The following is a 16,413-nucleotide window of genomic DNA, read 5'->3' as shown; positions in this document are numbered from 1 at the left end:
TGTGTATAATCAGTATTTTATTGCCATGCTACAAAATGATGTTGGCACCAATGAAATGACAATGCTGTCAATATCAAAAAATATATATTTTAATGAACATCAGATGAGCAATATCAGTACTTGACACAGTACCTGGTGCACACCAAATTTTAAATTAAACACTAGTTATCAGAATGGAGCACAGTTTTATTTTCCTTAAAAACCATGTTTTCTGCATAGTATCACTTTTCTTGAACCCTTCAGTGCAAAGAGAGGAGAAAACAGCAGCAGGTGGCATTGCACTGTGTTACACCAGAGGGTGGCCAACCTTTAGCAATTGGATGGCTTAGTGTCAGGTGTACTTCAGTAAGCACCGCTATAACACAGGCCGGCCTTTACCATGCTACAAACTTCTGAGCATTAGAAGGGTCACAGTTCAAGACAGTATCATGGAATGTTTAGTGCACATAGAAATCTAAGGTATCGTTTTAAAAAAATGTCATGAAAAGTTTGGCAATGCACATCTACATAACGTCTTTAAAAAAAAAAAAAAAAGAAAAGAAAAAAAAAAGGAAACAATTCCAAATTGTCTATTCTACCTTTATACAAAGTTACTATTTATATACTTTTAAGTATGAAAAAAAATTAAATTTATAATGCAAATTAGGAACATACAATAATCTTACAATATCATACAATGTGATAAAAAGGGGAAATAGTTTTTGGCCTTTATACAAAATGTATATATATTTATATATATGTCTGCATTAAATAAATGCAACCCTGACATATTGTAACTTAAAACACCAAATCCCCACGCACAGAACTATTTTCCATATATAATCAACCCCCTGCAGTAGAAAGTACAATGCAGGCAGATATTTTTTGGAAAAATAGCCTGAATAGTGCTTAATGTGCAAAAAGCAACATGCCAGTGTGGGAGTAGCATGTTGTAAGGCTGTAATCCAGCACACTTTAACACAGTCGTACCAATGTCCCCAGTTCAAAATGCTGGTGCGACAAAAAATTTGGCAAATTTCTGGAATCATAAAAAGTTAGTATAAAAATACATACTCGTATATAACTTCACACATTCGTACTGTAAATTACATCCCAAAAATAAAAATTTCTCTGAACTTCAAATGACAACAGTCTAGATGCAAAAAGTCAGCAAATGCGTATGTCAAGAGCAAAACTGGCATTTCACTGCAAACCCATTAAATAGTTATAAGAAGTAATACAGCTCCGCAGCTGTACAGTACCTTCTACTACTGTAGAGTGACCATTATTTTAGGAGTACCTGCTCTACATGAATTCCCTTTAGACAAAAGCACATGGAAAACATTAAATCTATGAAAACGTGTTAGTGTTTAAGCTGTGATCCTTTTATTTCTGCATTTTTCTTAAAGAGAACCTGTAAGGCACATCTGGCCCCCCAAACCAAAAGGTCCTACCACACATTCTAAATATTTAAATGAGTCAGTGGTTCCTGTGAATTATAAAATGAACCCCCCCGCTCTGCATTGTGATCCTGTGAATTGAGTCAGGCTGCAGCACCTCTTCCTCCCTTGTCCTCTGGTAAACATGTCCCTTACAATGCTGAGTGTAGGGGGTTATTGTAGAATTCTCAGGAGCCGCTGACTCATTTCATCATCATCATGCAGAGCATCTCACTAAAAAAAAAAAAAAAAATATGAGGTAGGACTTCGATTTGTGGGTCCTAGATGTGCCAGAAAGGTTCCCTTTAAGTGTGTTTTTTTTTTAAAGAGAAATATGCAAAAAGGTGCAAATGACTGAGGCTCACATGGGTAAATCGGTACTGTTGTGCCTAGTCTTTCTAGAAGTACCGTCATCACGTGGCAGTGCTTTCTGCAGGTTAGACATAGCAGCAGTCCTTTCAATGTCTATTACAGCATACAGCTCTGTGCGTCTTGTAGGAGTTTGAGGGAGTGGAGTGGTTGGGGTCTTAGGTGTCTGAGGGTTGTCAGAGTCACTACCACCTTCTAAATCAACTTGAATATAATTCAGCTGCCTGTGTTCTAAACTTGGGCGTCTAATATCGAAATTAAAAACTGTTGGTGTGCAGTCCCGACGTCTAGAAAACTCAATTTTGTGAGCACTTAGTGGAACAGTCACATTCTCGGTGTTCACATAGTTATGCATTGGGTCTAGGTTATTATGAAAACCATTAAGAGATGGTGTCTTTGGTCCTAATGAGTCGTCATCCTCCTTACTTGGCTTTCGGGCCTCCCACACAGGAGGGAGAGATGGTAAATTTTCATAATTTATTAATGCAGTCCTCCTCTGGGCAGAGTTATTGACGTTTTGTACATCTGTTGAGATGGGCGGTGGAACACGTCCCCTTCTTGGCCCAGACGAATGAATTGACAAACCATTAACATTTTCATATACCATCTTATTGCCTGAAGGTGTATCTCGGCGTTCATCACTGTCATAACCAGTGTCCCACTCTGTGCTGTTTGGACAGCTATTGCTGCCACCCTTTCCACTGCTTTCTTGCTCCTCAAGTTTCTCCAGTTTCTTTTTTTCCATTAATTGTCTCTGAACAGGAGTTGGTCCTAAAACAAACTTCACACCTTCTGGCTCTAGAATAACTTGGGGGTCTTTGTCAGGAACGGAAATGGGATCTGCTTGGTCTGCACCACCTTCCGCATTGGAGAGACGTTGTTCAAGCGGCACTGGTGCGCTTGGCCTTGGGTCCTCCTGCACACCAGAAGTGTTCACATATGTGTGCACCTGAAAAGGGACAAAATAAATAAAAAAATTATATTATATTATAATTATAGCCTGTAAGTGTTGTCCCTGGGCAATATCTCTATACTATATACCTCACAATGCAGGAGAGGTCTTAATACACCTGCCACACATTTCATTTAAGTTAATAACCCACATGAAAAAGTAAAATCTACAAATTGAGAACATCCAAATCAAAAGAGGGTTTGGCTGAACTTGTGACAAGGACTTTATACAGGACTACAACTCAATGTATAGATTAGCTTTTATCTGTTACATAGATTAATGCCTCGTGTGATCATATCTGATATATCAATGATGTTTCATAAAGCAAATGTGTCACCAAATTTTAATGATCCTGTTAAAACCACACAACTATCACTAACATCAGCAATTTTTCTAATCAATTTTTATTTTCTAGTTGTAATTTTTAATTTTTTGTCCAGGATTATGAGTCAGCTTGCTTTACAGCAGCCTCATGGTCATAGCGTACTCAATCAGAAGTAGATTTGATTATATTTATATTGTCATAATCATTATCTTATCTGGCTTGGTTTTGATGTTAAAAAAACCCACAGAACAGAATGAAAGCGATCAATATCATCATGATTGCCTAAAAGGCGACTCGTGCCACAAGAGTGAGGGACGCCATCAGGAGAACTTTCTTGCTAACCTTTTATGTGTACACACATTTCACAAGTTGTGAATAAACTTACATGGTCTTCAGGAACAAGCAGAGGATGGGTAGACTCCTCTCCTACAGAAGGAAGACGTGTACTGCCCACTGATGGATGTCTGCTAGATGGGTGAGAAGATGCGTCGCCAAAAGATGGGTAACGGGGATATCCGTTGGGTACATTTGTAGCACTAAAGCCAGGGGCTAGAAGAGAAAAAAAAAGTTTTTGGTAGAATTATTATAATACATGTATGCCTTCCAATTATACAACATCATAAGAAAGACAGAAAAAGTAATAATGGTGCATCATCAATATGTGACATATGCTTTACACCGGTTTCACAGGATCCATCGAAAAAAGTATGCATTCTCAAAACAATGGTCCATCTTGAAAACTGAACTTACTGTAGGAAGGTCTGGAATAGTTAGGCACTATTCTACCAATATCACAGATTATACCAGTACAGCAGTGCTGTGACTGTAGCGTGGCTCACTACAAGACATGTAACTGGGCACGTGGACGGAAAGCCAAAGGCAAACTGACCACATAGTTAATGTGTAGGAGTTTTCCCTGATGGTCCATGTGCGACCCATTTGCTCTAAAGGTAAATAATCTGCTTGTCCGGCAAGGTGTCTAGCAGTGGCTTCTTTCCCCAACCCAGCTTACTCTATGTCCACATTTCAGAAAGGAGATAAAAGCTAGTAGTTTACAAATGCAGCACAATTGGGTGTCTAAACAATATGGATAAAATGATGGATAAATCCTTCTGAATGATGGGAGCATTTTACCCAGGTCAGATGTTAGTGAAAAGAAAACCTACTTGTCGGAGTGCGTGGGGTTCTTGGCACGTCCAGCTCTGTCTGAGGATTTCTTTCAACCACGGGCTCTTCCACAACACTTATACTATTGTTTTGCATGATTTCTTGCAACATATTGAATAGCTCTTCAGCTCGAGCACATTTAAAAGCAAATATTCCTTAAAATAAAAAAAAACACAACCAAGCATTAATTTAAAAGTGAAAAGCGGAAAATAAAAAAAAAACACTAAACTTTCCTGCATCAGAAAACCACTAACACAAGGTACAGGCTGTAAAATACAGGAGGATGCAAAAACTACCATGAGGATTGAGGGGGATTTGTTTATTTATCAATAATGAAGCCAACATGTAGGAGCAGTGTGTAATCAATGAAGTACAATCTGATTGCTTTACTGTTACTATTGTGAAGCTTTTTTAAATGAAATGAGTCAAGTTATTACTAGACTTAATTTTGTGATAATTTTGTCACTTGTGAGACATTTGGGCATTCATGTGAAATCTGTTGTACAAGTTATACATCAGGTGTCCCACCTGTAGTAGTACTCAGGACTGCCTGTGACACCCTGTGTCCCGTTTCCTTCTGGTGTATGGAGAGGGCGTACAGACATTCCTTTCTTTCACCAGCGTTTTTAGGGGCATTGCTCTTAGCAATGAGAAGGGAATGGTTATCAATAGTGTCTGCACGTCCCCCTACATTTGCTGAAAGGAAGTAGGACAAGCAGTCCCAAATTCTGCTCTCTGTATGTCACGTGTCCTGCAGCTCATCACAGACTTTACCAGGACAAGTACAATATGAGTGACTATATTAGCATCTTGTACTTACCTTAATAAATTTTTGTGGCCCAATCCTTTAAATAAATGCTTATAATGGTGGTTATACAAGATATTGTGCAGCATTTTTCACACACTGCTTTTCCATTTTGGCTTCATTTTTGTCAAATAAATAATGAGGCGGTGGAATCTGTTATGTGTTGTTCATTTCAGGTTGTAGTTACCTCATTTTAAGGGACCAGATGACTTTTTATTGTGTCCCAATATGGAAACACCACACAATTTGTCAAAGAATGTCCCCAACCCCCCCCAAAACAAAAACACCTCAATTATGCATCTTTAAAAAGGGGGGAAAAAAAGCATCTGACCCTGTCTTTGTACAGGCCTCTAGGAACAATGGGATAGGAAAAGACAGACAGTACGAAGGAGGCATTTTGCACATTGCCTCTCTGGACAGCAGAGGGAGCCCAACTTACCAGTACCAGCAAAGACTACCAAGTGATGTCCCAGCATTGGATTGCTCTTCCTTTTGCAAGCATTAAGTTAAAATTAATATTTACATTACTGATGTTGTTTTATGGGTGGAACAGTAATTGCCGTGACTGATGCAGAGTGTTATTTAAGAAGCTAGATCTTTATTTCTTAAGACTTGGATTGTTTTGTATGTTTACCATGATATTATAGCTCGATAACAAAACAACAAAAACAAAACAAAAACCCGGTTTTATTAGGCCTTACTCTTAGTTCCATTGGTCACTGTCCATTGACAGCAAATGTATCCAATTACCTAAATTACTAAATTTAAAAAAAAAAAAAAAGGTTCCATATGGAATGACATAATATCTACAGCAAATACCGCGTTCACACCTCTACAACCATCTCTGACACATGTAGAGGCAGTTTTACCCCTTCAAAATAGCCTATGTCCGCACCGGGAGCTGCAACCTCTTCATGTGTCTCTACTGCTATAGCAACCCACCCGATATAGGCCATGTGATCAGAGCTCAGCTACAGGCTCCAATCACATGACCTAAAGCAGTGGAGACATTGGGGCTTATTTACGAAGGGTCCAACAGCCGCATTTTCATCAGGTTTTCCGACTTTTCCGGGATTGTGTCGCACGCGATCGTATTTTGGCGCATCGGCGCCGGCTTTCAACAGAAATCGGGGGGCGGGCCGAACTAACCGCGGGATTTAACATTTAGATTTGTGTCGCAAGCCAAGCGCTTACATGCACCAGGAGGAAGAAGGTGAACTCCGGCGGACCTGAGCGGGGAAGCGACACATGCAGGATATCGGGCGCACACTTGTAGTGAATCGCGGCAGAGTTCATCCTCGTCGGACAGTCCAGATCAGGGATCGTGCAGGGACCGGATAAGTAAATGTGCCCCATTGATGCAGTAGGCAGCCAGTACTGAGAGGACAGGGGCTTCGGCACTCAGCAACATCAGCCACATCTGAGGGAGAAGCTTCCTGCTGATATATGTGTTGCTGTAGCAGCTCTTTCCCTGCTTGTGTGTACTGTGCTCTGCTACATCAATCGGAAAAGGTGCGGGAAGGAGCAGGGAAGCGTGGGATGCCTGGAGAGGCTGCTACTCAGCCCTGTAGTCAGTGGCCTCATCTACATCAGAAACAACACTGAGAAGTATGCATAGGAAATGTGTCTGATGTTTCTGTGTACTGTGCTATGTGTGCATGTGTGATGTCATGTTTATTCACATGTTTGATGTAGGAATAAAAGTTTGTGTCAGCTGTTGTACGGTATATGGTTTTTGTAAAACCAGCATCTATCCCACTGTATAATGTCTATCCCCTTCACCATGTATAACACCCATGCCCGCGCACCACCCGGTATTTAGGGCGACCTCTGATCTACTGGATCATTTGTCCAATCGGTGCTGTAAGGATTGGGTTCACACACACTACGAAAATGTGCTAGTGTCCCCATTCACTTCTAAAGGCTCTTTGGATATCACAGCGCCCTGAATGAGCAGACCGCCCAAAACTGAAAAGATACAGCAGGTCCAACCCCTTGCCCATACTGTGGCCTGTACAGTTCTCTTTACTTGTCACCAGTGCATGAGCGTCACTGACACACCGGTGACACGCAGAATACAGTCCGCAGTATCGCTGTCTATGTCTCATATAACAGCACGTCCTGTGTGCAGAAAGTCTAAAATCATAATTACAAATTAAATAACGTTTTTATATATGGATAAATTGTGGCTTCCATTTTCCTGCAGTGGCAATATAGGAACTCCTCACACCGTTCTGATGCTTTGCCATTAGGGTTTGGCACAGTGTAAATGAAAAAAGCAAACTGCATTGCTGGAGAAAGCACTTCCTAATATCTAATACAATGCCTAATCCATTCTAGGGATCATTCTAGGAGAGCTGGAGACTGTCAATGTATAAACACCAGCATAGCATGACTGTCCAGCCCTTTGACTAGATTGGCACTTTATTATTTTTCATTTACAAAATTATAACAGAACTATGGAATCCTGTCAGAATAATGGATTTAATGTAGAATAATTCTTGTTGAGAACTCTTCAGCCCATCACTAACCTTGTCCAGTCTGACAGCGCCGTCCACTTTCAAAAGAGAAAAGATTGGAATCATATCCATATCGACGCAGGCAAAGGTAAGGCCATTTAACAGAGTCCCGCTTCCGTGTATACAAGATGAGCTCATTTTCTGTTAGCTCCATTACGCCAGTGCCCAGTTCATTACCATCATCATCCACATTAATAACCTGTGGAAACCAAGAAACAACAAAGAGGCATTAGCTCTGCCTAAATTCACCACATGTCAGAACCTGCCTCAATCATCTGGCAGGGCCCAGCATGCATTGTAGCACTGGTGCATTCGCCAATATTTCCCCGATTAACCCATTTCTACAACATTACGGAAGCAAATCATTTACCTCCTGCAGGCATTTTCCTTCGCCAGCTCATACAAGCCATTATAGCTTTATAAAGAGACTAATGTGTTGGGGGTTCTTATGTGTTGTGGTGTAAACACTTTTTTTTTACCAAAATGACTGCAATTTTTTTTTTATTAAGCACTGTTTACTTGCAATAAAAAAGTAAATTTGCATTAAAAAAATGACAATAAACAACCCCATGACAGCTCACAATGGGAGCCATAATAGTTTTTTTATCACATAACAAAAAGGATATAAATATCTATTTCGACATGATTTCATTAACATCTTAAAGGAAATCTACCACTGGCCCCAGGTAGATTTTAGCTAATCAGATTTACATGCCAATAGTAAGATCCCGAAACAGGATCTTTTCCTCAGTAATGCTAAAAAAAACCCCTGAAAATCTGGAGATAATCAACTTATAAAAATATGTAAAAGAAATAACAAACTGATTCACTTGGGTATGATGCAATAAAGATATGTTTTTTTTTATTGAAAAGGTAGTGCATCAATAATGAATGTTTCGGCCCACTGGGCCTTTGTCAACACACTGTGATGTGTGTCCAGTGTATGGAATGCATAGTGTATGACCAAGTGTTCCATACATTGACTAGGTATGACTATGTGTTCCATACATTGGACACACGTCACAGTGTGTTAACAAAGGCCCAAAACAACCATTTCTGATACACTGCCTTGTCAATAAAAAACACATCTTTATTGCATCATACCCAAGTGAAGCAAAGTATTATTTCTTTGACGTTATTGAGGTTGGATTCCGAGACAGTTGCACACCCCTAACTATTTTGATGTACCCATCAAAATATAACGTAAAAATATGTCAATTAAGCTTTGTCAATCCTGCAAGCATCATCCAAGCTGCTTGGAGCTCCATCGGCTTATAATAACTTACCCCTCTGCTGCCGCTTATTGCCTCCTACTGCCTGATATCACAAGGTCTCTGGTAGAAGTTAGGAGGGAGGAAATATAACGCCAGAGGCTTGAATAAGCTGACAAACGACAAGTTGGTACTCTTCCTCCCATGCTCCTGCCCAAGGACCTAGTGAAGTCGACGGAACGGCAAGCAGCTTGGATGATGCTCACAGGAGCGCCCAAGCTTGATTTCCATATTTTTATAAATCGATTTTCAGTGTTACTGAAGAGAAGATCCTGTTTCATGATTATTCCATCGGCATGTAAGTCCGATTAACTAAAAACTACCTGGGGCCAGTGGTAGTATTTCCTTTAAAGATTATTTTTACAAGCTAGAGAAACGTCTCTATGTTAACTAGATATATGTTACATATCTAGAAATGTACTGGCTATGATTCAACTGGGACCTGCCAATATTAGAATGGAGTTGGACCTCTGTTTTTGCATCAGTTATTGCAAACAAAAACCATAAGTGGTTGAACAAACAGAACAAGTGCAGACCTCTACATTATATCTGGTCATGGTAAACAATAACTGAAATGTGAATTGATTCTAAACTGAAACATACAGAGTGTCGATTTGATTTCAGACATCAACTATTTTCAGTCAGGGGTGCCACAAGAGGAGATGTAAATGTGGCGTTACCTTAAACCTGTTTTGGTGGTTATCTGGTATAGTTTCTTTATCTGGACAGCTACAACAGCTACCCATTGCTTCTTTAGAAGACCATGGGATCACTAGGGAGACAAGGAAGAAAATCATTATTACAGGTTATGCCATTTTTCTTACACATTCAATATTTTCAATATATTTAATATATTCAAATATTTTTTTTTACTTTAAAATAAAAACACAGTTAGCAAATAATAAGGAAAAAGTTACATTTTACTCCAGGAAATCTTACTTTTTTCCTTATATTTGCCACATTTTGCTACTGCATAAATATCAGCATCTAGGGACGGACAGAGCTCAGTTTCAATGACCTGTTGTGTCATGCACAGATAATTCAACTTTTTTCCACCCATATTTTAAAGTCATTTATGCTATATATTGTATGTTAATGTAAACATGTGACCAGTAAGTTGTGTAACATTTGAGGCCTCATGCACATGACCATATGGGGTCTGCGATAGCTGTGATCTATGGTGTCACAATACACGGTGACTGTGCAAGGCCACTTGCCTTTCTGTCCTCCTCCAACCAGGTGTTTGCTAAAACCAGGGATCGGTTCGAGCCAGTACACAGTCGTGTGCATTAGGCCTAAGAAGGAAAAGTCTACAATCTATTACAGTCAATTTAGTCATCCATGTGGCATCATGCGAGTTGCCTGCAGCCACTTTCAGAACTTTCTACTAAATGCAGAGGTCCTAGGCGCAGTCCTCCCACCAGTGACCTGGGAGTGGTATTCATGGCATCTGCAGGACATCCTGAAAACAGCTACCGAGACTCCTTCGAGCAGGAAGTAAAGTTTACCGGAATAGGCAAAACATAAGAGACCCTATTAGGGTACTGTACCAACACTGGAAGACTTTATATGTGATAAACCCCTTAGATAGATCCCATTGGTAAAAAAAGATGTTGTCCATTTATAGATCTAATAGAAGGAAATGTGTACATGTGGCCTTCAAGCTCTGTTCATGTCTTGCTTTCAGCTTACATTTTTGCCCTATTCTAACATCGAAAACTAGAAAAGTGTCCTATTGTATAGGCACATGGTAGGACATCTCTCAAAGTATAAACTTTATGCTAGTTCATCCTGTTGGCTACTATAGTCTCCTTTGTTTCACGCAGTACTGACCAGATGGGGCTTCTGTTCGACAGTATAAGTCTATAGACAGCTTTAGCGTGTACGGCAGGGGCTTCACTGGTGTATATGCTGTACATGCAGGTTAAAAAAAAAAAAAAAAAAACTTTAGCCAATCATAAAGATGACATACTGGTGTTTTGCAGCCATGTGGAGACCAAAAGGACAGCAGAAAATAAGCCTATGGATACATTTCATGTACTTGACCTGATGCTTTCCAGCACGTATATATCCGCTAAATATACACAGCTAAAGCAGTATGAAATAAAATCCAACTAAAAATGATGACAATATTTACCATTACAATAATTCCCAGAAAATACAAGACTTACATAGATCTGGCCATGAATCTTTCTAGCCTCTGCTGCAGCATTAGGACGTCAGTCTCGTACCATGATATCATACCGTATTGACTTCTTAAGCAGCTTTTTATCCTGAAAAAAAAAAAACATAAGAAAATCAGTGCTTTGCAGACTACTGGCAACTTGCTTTACATTAAACATGATCCAAGGAAGCACGTTAGTGGCATGTTCCAAAAATCCTCTGCATGTCACTTCCCCGCCATCTCCCTGCCAACCCACACACAAATTCCCAGGCTCTTCAAGTTCTCAGAAATCCTATGTGAGGAATCATTTAACAGATATTTCCTATAGCAGCAGCTTCCCCTCCTTGTACAGGTGTGAGGATTTTAGGCAACATCTCAATACAGAAAGAAAAATGTGTGATCATCCCAAAAAGAAACATAAAACACAGAACTATATGTAGAGGAAAAATGTATGGAAAAACAACAAACAATGAAATATCAATGGAGAAAAAAAAAAAAGCATAGAAAAACAATAAATACATGAAATCAAAACCTGATAGTCCTATGCATGAAATCACTCAGCAAGAAAATATTCATCCACCTACACATGAGTAAACATTCCCTGGGACACAGCCTAGAGACACACACTGGCTTGTCTGTTCACTCTGCTTAAAGGGATATTACACAACACCTCAACAAAATCAGGAACACAAATTAACAGTAGATAGATAGGAGGCACACCTAAACCGGAGCCATTTAAAAATCTGATATACAAAGAAGCCCGCTCAATGCCAAAAGTGCAGCCTGTGTAAATACCATAAAGCGGGGCACTCATTAAACCGCTGCCAGGAAGTAGAAGAAATGTGCTGGCAACTAAACAAAAGGAGCTAGAGAATAGTAAACCATATAGGACAGAGATTAACCATTAATAAACTAAAGGGATGAGTCAGTAAGGACTGTACATGACACCCACAAATGTCATGTTATCCTATGCAAATACTGACATATGAAAGGAGCGGCAATGGAGAAAGTGCTCATCTCTGAAAGCTAAAATCAGAGAGAAGAAAAAGCTGCACCCACTTTATTACCCATCATGTATGAAATACAGGGCCAGTAAGTTGGTATTTTGGGTGTTGCCTTCACCCTCATCGCATACATAAGGCTGAGACGTTGCATAGCCACGTGATGACAATAGTGGTCTAATCTTTTGTGTAGCCCTAGTGAAGACATAAAAATGCCGGGTTCTCTTTACCTGGGCAATACAGATAATATGATGCCCATGAAGTAATGATCCGTCTATCCCCACATGGATTACAAGCCTTCTGTGCCTCATATTCTCAAAGTCCACACTACATTCTTCCCCCACAGTGCAAGTAACCCTGGCAACACGCCGCTTTTTATATGGGCACAAAGTCTGTTTAAGAGGTTCCTTGGCAACAGAAATGTCTCCCTCTCTTTTTTAAAAGTGGGAAAGGTCTTTCTCTGTAACTCCCACACTACTTATGGCAAACTTCAAGCAATATTTGTGCAGGGAGGAGGAAAAGGGACAGAAGGTCCACATCAAAGACAGATCCCACTCATACAAAGAAAGTAGTCGCGCTATAGGAGAGAAACGGAGGGGTCACTTGTACGACTAGCATCACATAATAATAATAAAAAAAAAAAACATTAGGCAAATGCTTCATTTATTTAAAAAAAACTAAACACCAGCAAAACAAACTCCTAATTTTTTAATCCACCAGCATTTTTGAAAAGAGGAAGAGGAAAAAAAAGGAATCAACCTCATTCATTTTTCCATGGAAAACTACAGACGATTGCATGATACGAAAAAATAATACAGCAACTCTCATCAAGCACTATAGATAGAACGCTATTTTATGTGCACTCCTTGGCTGCATTCACACATTGCGATAACAGCAAACACAATGTAAAATGTACTGTTAACATAGTGTAAATGCAACGTATGGGCGGGCGATATGGCTGTGGATAGATCATGTGATGCTATGGTTTTAAAGAAAACCTGCCATCACAAAGGAGCGTTGCCATTGCATCTGCTAAAACGCAATGTAACCTTAGCATGTAATCACGGCTGAAGTCAGTGGAATGCGTTCAAAACGCAACGCAGCATGTGAATGCGCTCTTACACCCAGCCCCTCAAGCAGTAATGTAAGGTGTTCTGGTCTCATCTGCACACGGATACAGGGGATCTAGAAGAGGCAAGCAATTGGGAAAGGGGGTATACTTGTTATTGGCCATTGGTAACATTTTAAAGGAAACATGGAAAAATTTAGGGGTGGGCAGTGCCTGGTTGGTTGGAAGTTTCTGTGCCCCTGTAAACAAACAGGGTTACTGGCTGGAGAGATGGAGGTGCGGGACACCGGGAGGACCGCAGTGGTAAGTACATGTTTATTGGCCAGATCCTCTTGGCCAGATAAGGATATGACAGAGGTATATCAGAGGTGAAGCCTCCAGCATCATAAAAATGTCTTACTTTGGAAAATCTGTGGTCTGAATGCAAATAAAATTACTGAGCACCTCACGGTTTTCTAGATCTCTGCTTGCTGTCCTGCTATAGAAAGCTTCTAGGTTTAATTCCAGTGGACAGAAATCTGACCGTGGTCACACAGGTGCGCGGCGCGTTATATCACAGCTCCAATTACTCTGATATGCGCACCTGTGTGACCACGGTCAGATTTCTGTCCACTGGAAGTAAACATAGAAGCTTTCTATAGAATGACAGCAAGAAAAGAATAAAAAAAACAGAGGAATTTAAACAAATTCTTTAACTTTTCATCATACAAACAATGACATTAATTTGTTGAAATGGCAAAGCTCTCTAAGGTTCGAAGCATCCTCTCTTCTCATCCACAATTTTACAGGGGGAGCAGGGCACCTCAATCAACACGCACAGGAGGTGCGGAACATTTAAAATGCAAGAAATGTACATGTTACATTTGCATATTAATTAAAAAAAGTTTCCTCTGCATCAGGGTGACACATTTTATCTACAAAATTATGCTTATAATCAAAAGAGAATTCACCTATAAGACAATATGCGGACAGGTTCCCTTTAAGGCACTTCTTCAAAAAGAAAGAAATGAGAAACCAAAACGCACATGCATATGGAGAGAAAGCTTCATTCTTATTATAGATGAGATCCTTTGTTCCTAACCAGCTAAAATACTGACAATTTAGGGAAAGCAATTCCCATGATTTCACCCACTTATGCCTATAATTCATAACATATAACTTACATCTGCTTAATCGGTGCCACCCTTTATGCCAAGTACAGTTCAGAACCAATGAAGTCTGCCTCCATTCTGCACAAGGGATTGCTCCAATATTGTTCACCCGTTTACTTGTGGACTTCTTTATAAAAGGACAAGTGATGTTTTATAGGCTCTTTAACAGCTTGGGGGATCAGTGCCCACGCTCTTGTATTTCTCTTAACCTTGGCTAAAGCGGCAGCTTTATTTGCTGCTTGCAGAGTCTAACAGGTACATCTTACTGTGCAAAAATAACACAAGGTTATTGATGGCTTACAAGTAATCTCCATGTCCATTACATAACATTTACTAAATTGGACTGCTCCTCAAAGGGAAGGTTCAGTAAAGAGTTAAACATTACAATTATTAAATTCTGATTTATACTCCATAACAAGGAATCAGTTTGGCAAGAGGAGCCCCATTGCAAACAAAGATACGGATTTTATAAAAAAAAAAATTAAAATGGGCCCTGCAAAAATCCATGTGCTTTCCCTTAAAGAGGACCTTTCACCCATAATTTCGGCACTAGGAGCTGCTTACTAAAGTAAGCAGTTCCTAGTCCTTGAACAAACGCAGTGTTAGAAGGATAGCGTTACCAGAAACCTCTGGCGGCGGGGTACAATGTAAATGTCGGACCGCTCGCAAAGCTGTCCAATGTATTAATGAAGGGGCGGTCCGAGGTGCTGCCTCTTCCCCGGACCACCCCGCTTGCTCCATAGGCTGGCGGCGACTGCCACGCGTCATGCGGCAGTCACCGCCCGTAACCACACCCCTTACTTTAGTAAGCAGCTCCTAGTGGCGAAATTATGGGTGACAGGTCCTCTTTAAGCCGCATTAGATAAACAAAACAAATATTCAATTGTATGCAACAAACCTCTCTTAGGGAAAAAAGGTGGATATCTGTGGAGAAACTATGTACCTGATGTAATAGGTCAGTATAGACACCAAGTATAACACCCCTCATCACCCTGCTCTATATTCTTCCTGTTTTGTGTGAAAAAATGTAAAACTAAAGAATTAAAGCACACCTGTCATCAAGAATGTTATTTTAAGCTGGTGACAGGTTCCAATAGCCTCTGAACCATATTATTCGGAATCTTATCACCAGCAGTGTGTGGTGCGAGTCCCAGGGGAGGGGCAGATGCAGCCCTTTCCTACCTGTTCAATGCACTTAACAGGAAGTGAGCGGAATGAGTGCTGAGGAGACTGATACAGGCACACACAGATGCTGCAGCTGCCTATCCCAGAGACTCACCACATGCTGCTGGCAGGAAAACAGGTAATGCAAATTAAACTTTTAACTACTGAAATTATTCAGAACGCTGACTAAGGCATTTTAAAAATCAGAATGGCATAGGTCACAAGCTAAAAATGGCATTCCTGGTGAATGGTAAAGTTTGCTTTTAAAAAAAGATAACCAAGGCAATCTTTGTATGGCTGCAAAGGTTACTGTTGTGTGGTATATCACAGCCCTGCAATTCCTGCTGCTGCTAGATTACACAGTCAGACGGAGAAAGGAGAGATCAGGGGGAGAAATGTTCTGCTCACTGTAACAGTGTGTGAATCTCGAGCACTGAGGGGCTCTGGTAAAGACCCTAGAGCACTTATGGCTCATGAGCGGAATTTAAAAAGTCTATTCTAGAAAGAAGAAGGGCAAGTATAACAAATATAAAGATTAGCACAGTCACCGGGGATGGCTCTATGAGTAAGTATCCCTGGTTTATGGTTTTGATGGTAGATTTTCTTTAATGACTTATTGGAATAGGGCAATAGGTTGACTTGCAGTTAGGTGAAATAGGATTTTAACATTGTATTACATCTAGCCTAGATGCTACGATCTGAGACATTCACTTCTATAAGGTGGCATCTGTGGTACACCTACAGAGAATGCATACATATTTTCTACAATATGACACCCAAGTCCTGGGCTGCACATTGCATTCAGTCAGTGCACACTCCCATAATGATTGGGCCAATTCATGCGTTTACTGACCACCCACCACACAAAGAAGACCACACAAGCTCTTGTGCATAAGGGAAAGGAACTGCTCCTGCAAGCCCAAGAAAAGAGAACTGTGAGCTATTCAGGCGTCATTCAGAGCAGCAGAGCTGTATCAAGCCCTCACTCTGTACAATGTGTAAAGACACTGCACTGTGAGGAGTCTCAAGTCACAGCGA

At 40.3% G+C, this 16,413-nt stretch overlaps 1 protein-coding gene across 5 annotated transcripts in view; it reads right to left on the bottom strand.

Moving 5' to 3' along the window:
* FRS2 (fibroblast growth factor receptor substrate 2) overlaps positions 1 to 16,413 on the bottom strand; it is a 36,058-nt gene continuing 19,645 nt past the window's right edge. For 3 of the 5 annotated variants that reach the window (XM_072146690.1, XM_072146689.1, XM_072146691.1), the window contains 6 exons: positions 10,998 to 11,099; positions 9,507 to 9,598; positions 7,568 to 7,754; positions 4,231 to 4,386; positions 3,450 to 3,613; positions 1 to 2,736 (listed from right to left, as the gene is read on the bottom strand). In XM_072146690.1, coding sequence (XP_072002791.1) covers positions 1,780 to 2,736; positions 3,450 to 3,613; positions 4,231 to 4,386; positions 7,568 to 7,754; positions 9,507 to 9,572 — 1,530 coding nt within the window. In that variant the 5' untranslated portion in view covers positions 9,573 to 9,598; positions 10,998 to 11,099 and the 3' untranslated portion in view covers positions 1 to 1,779. Of the gene's footprint in view, positions 2,737 to 3,449; positions 3,614 to 4,230; positions 4,387 to 5,475; positions 5,526 to 7,567; positions 7,755 to 9,506; positions 9,599 to 10,659; positions 10,732 to 10,997; positions 11,100 to 16,413 lie in introns of those variants that run through there. The other 2 variants (XM_072146693.1, XM_072146692.1) reach the window with 2 other exon arrangements.

This window comes from Engystomops pustulosus, chromosome 4 (assembly GCF_040894005.1).
Source record: "Engystomops pustulosus chromosome 4, aEngPut4.maternal, whole genome shotgun sequence".
NCBI lineage: Eukaryota > Metazoa > Chordata > Amphibia > Anura > Leptodactylidae > Engystomops > Engystomops pustulosus.
The sequence above is the reverse complement of the archived record's forward strand: the minus strand, read 5'-3'. Positions and strand labels throughout refer to the sequence as shown.